Genomic DNA, 1,834 nt, shown 5'->3' on the forward strand with positions numbered 1-1,834 from the left:
CAGTAACAACAACAACAACAACAACAACAACAACAACAACAACAACAACAACAACAACAACAACAACAACAACAGTTACTATCACGACTACTGTTATTTCTGCCGTTGACCACATTATATACCACCACCATCATCACCACCACCAGAGTGTAACAAAAACGACAGCAACAACAGCTACCACTACTAAAAAAACCCCCACAACAATATCGCAAAGCAGGTATCATGGATATCATCACCACCATCATCATCATCATCATCATCACCATGATCAACATCATCATGATCATCATCATCATCAATTTTCCTACAAGCAAGTTGTATGACAAAGTGAATAGACCACATAATCCAGACATTGTGAGTCTTCTTCTTCTTCCACTACTAGCACCACCACCATCACCACCATCACCACCATCACCACCATCACCACCATCACCACCATCACCACCATTACCACCATCACCACCATCACCACAATCACCTCATCCAATCTTTTAGTCAATCGAAATTTACTCTTCGATACTTTTTCAGGAACATTTTTATGTCACAGGAGCAAAATATTTTGGGTTTTTTTCTCAGTATGTTAAGTTTACATAATTCAGCTTCATTGCGTGTCATAGCATTCTTTGTTTATCTCTTGGATGCATGAAAAAGTGGCTTCTCCTATATCAAAGAGCTACGTTATACTTTATTCTTCCAAGTGTATGCATCTGTCCGTGTTGTAGGTGGAGAGATTTTTCATGTCATGTTTTCCGTACAGAGTATATAGATCTATATTTAGGTTATAGATTGTGCAAACAAAGTAAAACATTACCGGGTCAAAAATACCAGGATCCTGTAGATTGTGAAGTTGTGAAGGTAAGTTTAACAGTAACAGAGAGAAATCATTTTTCATTTGTAGTGTGTATCGACTAAAGAAACCATTGTCGGAATGACCTAAAGTTTATGACAAATCTGTTTCGGATAATATTATAATCCCCACAACCTTTATGGTATCAAAAACAGCAAAGAGATTGAGTCATTATCTCATAAGAAATAAGAAGTATTTAACATTTTAAGGTCAACTGTCAATAGTACTGGGTGTTTTAAAACGAACATCTAGACCATAGACATTTTCGTAAACTTAAAAGGAAAACAAATCAGTAATATACAGCTATAGAGGCCCAAAGCATCATACTTTCTGTTGCAGTCGAGAACATCTTGAAAGAAGAAGCTGCACATTTGATGTTGCCTGTACTTATTTTTTCCCAGCAGAATGAAAGATAGTGGCAGAAAATAAAAGTGAACTATTTTTGTGAAACCAAATCGTTAGAAGTAATAAAAGAGAAATACTCTGAAGTGCTACTTACCGGGTTGTTGATCACTGGGGCATACTGAAACAAAGGAAAATATTATATTGTTATTATACATCATAAAAAGTAGCTAATCTATATTCGCAATGGGCGGATTATTATCAGAAAACCAGGCTTTGCACTTAAATTAAGGGAGTGTACTTTTTTTCCTGATGAATCTACTCGTAGGTATAGTATTATACATGTTGCAGAAAGTGTGACAAATGGGGAATACAATGACGTAAAACTAAACCGAAGACCGTAATATGTACTAAAGATTCAAAAAGCTGTGTAGATAGATAGATAGATAGATAGATAGATAGATAGATAGATAGATAGATAGATAGATAGATAGATAGATAGGTAGATAGATATATAGATAGATAGATATATAGATAGATAGATAGATAGATCGATAGATAGATAGATAGATAGATAGATAGATAGATAGATAGATAGATAGATAGATAGATAGATAGATAGATAGATAGATAGATAGACAGATA

The 1,834-nt window shown here is 34.7% G+C and overlaps 1 protein-coding gene across 1 annotated transcript in view; it reads right to left on the bottom strand.

The window, feature by feature from the left end:
- LOC101856671 (galectin-4) overlaps positions 1 to 1,834 on the bottom strand; it is a gene marked incomplete in the record, with an annotated part of 18,947 nt that overhangs the window by 7,042 nt on the left and 10,071 nt on the right. The window contains 1 exon segment of the mRNA XM_005101996.3: positions 1,347 to 1,370. Coding sequence (XP_005102053.3) covers positions 1,347 to 1,370 — 24 coding nt within the window.

Source organism: Aplysia californica, unplaced genomic scaffold (assembly GCF_000002075.1).
Source record: "Aplysia californica isolate F4 #8 unplaced genomic scaffold, AplCal3.0 scaffold00307, whole genome shotgun sequence".
Classification (NCBI taxonomy): Eukaryota; Metazoa; Mollusca; class Gastropoda; order Aplysiida; family Aplysiidae; genus Aplysia; species Aplysia californica.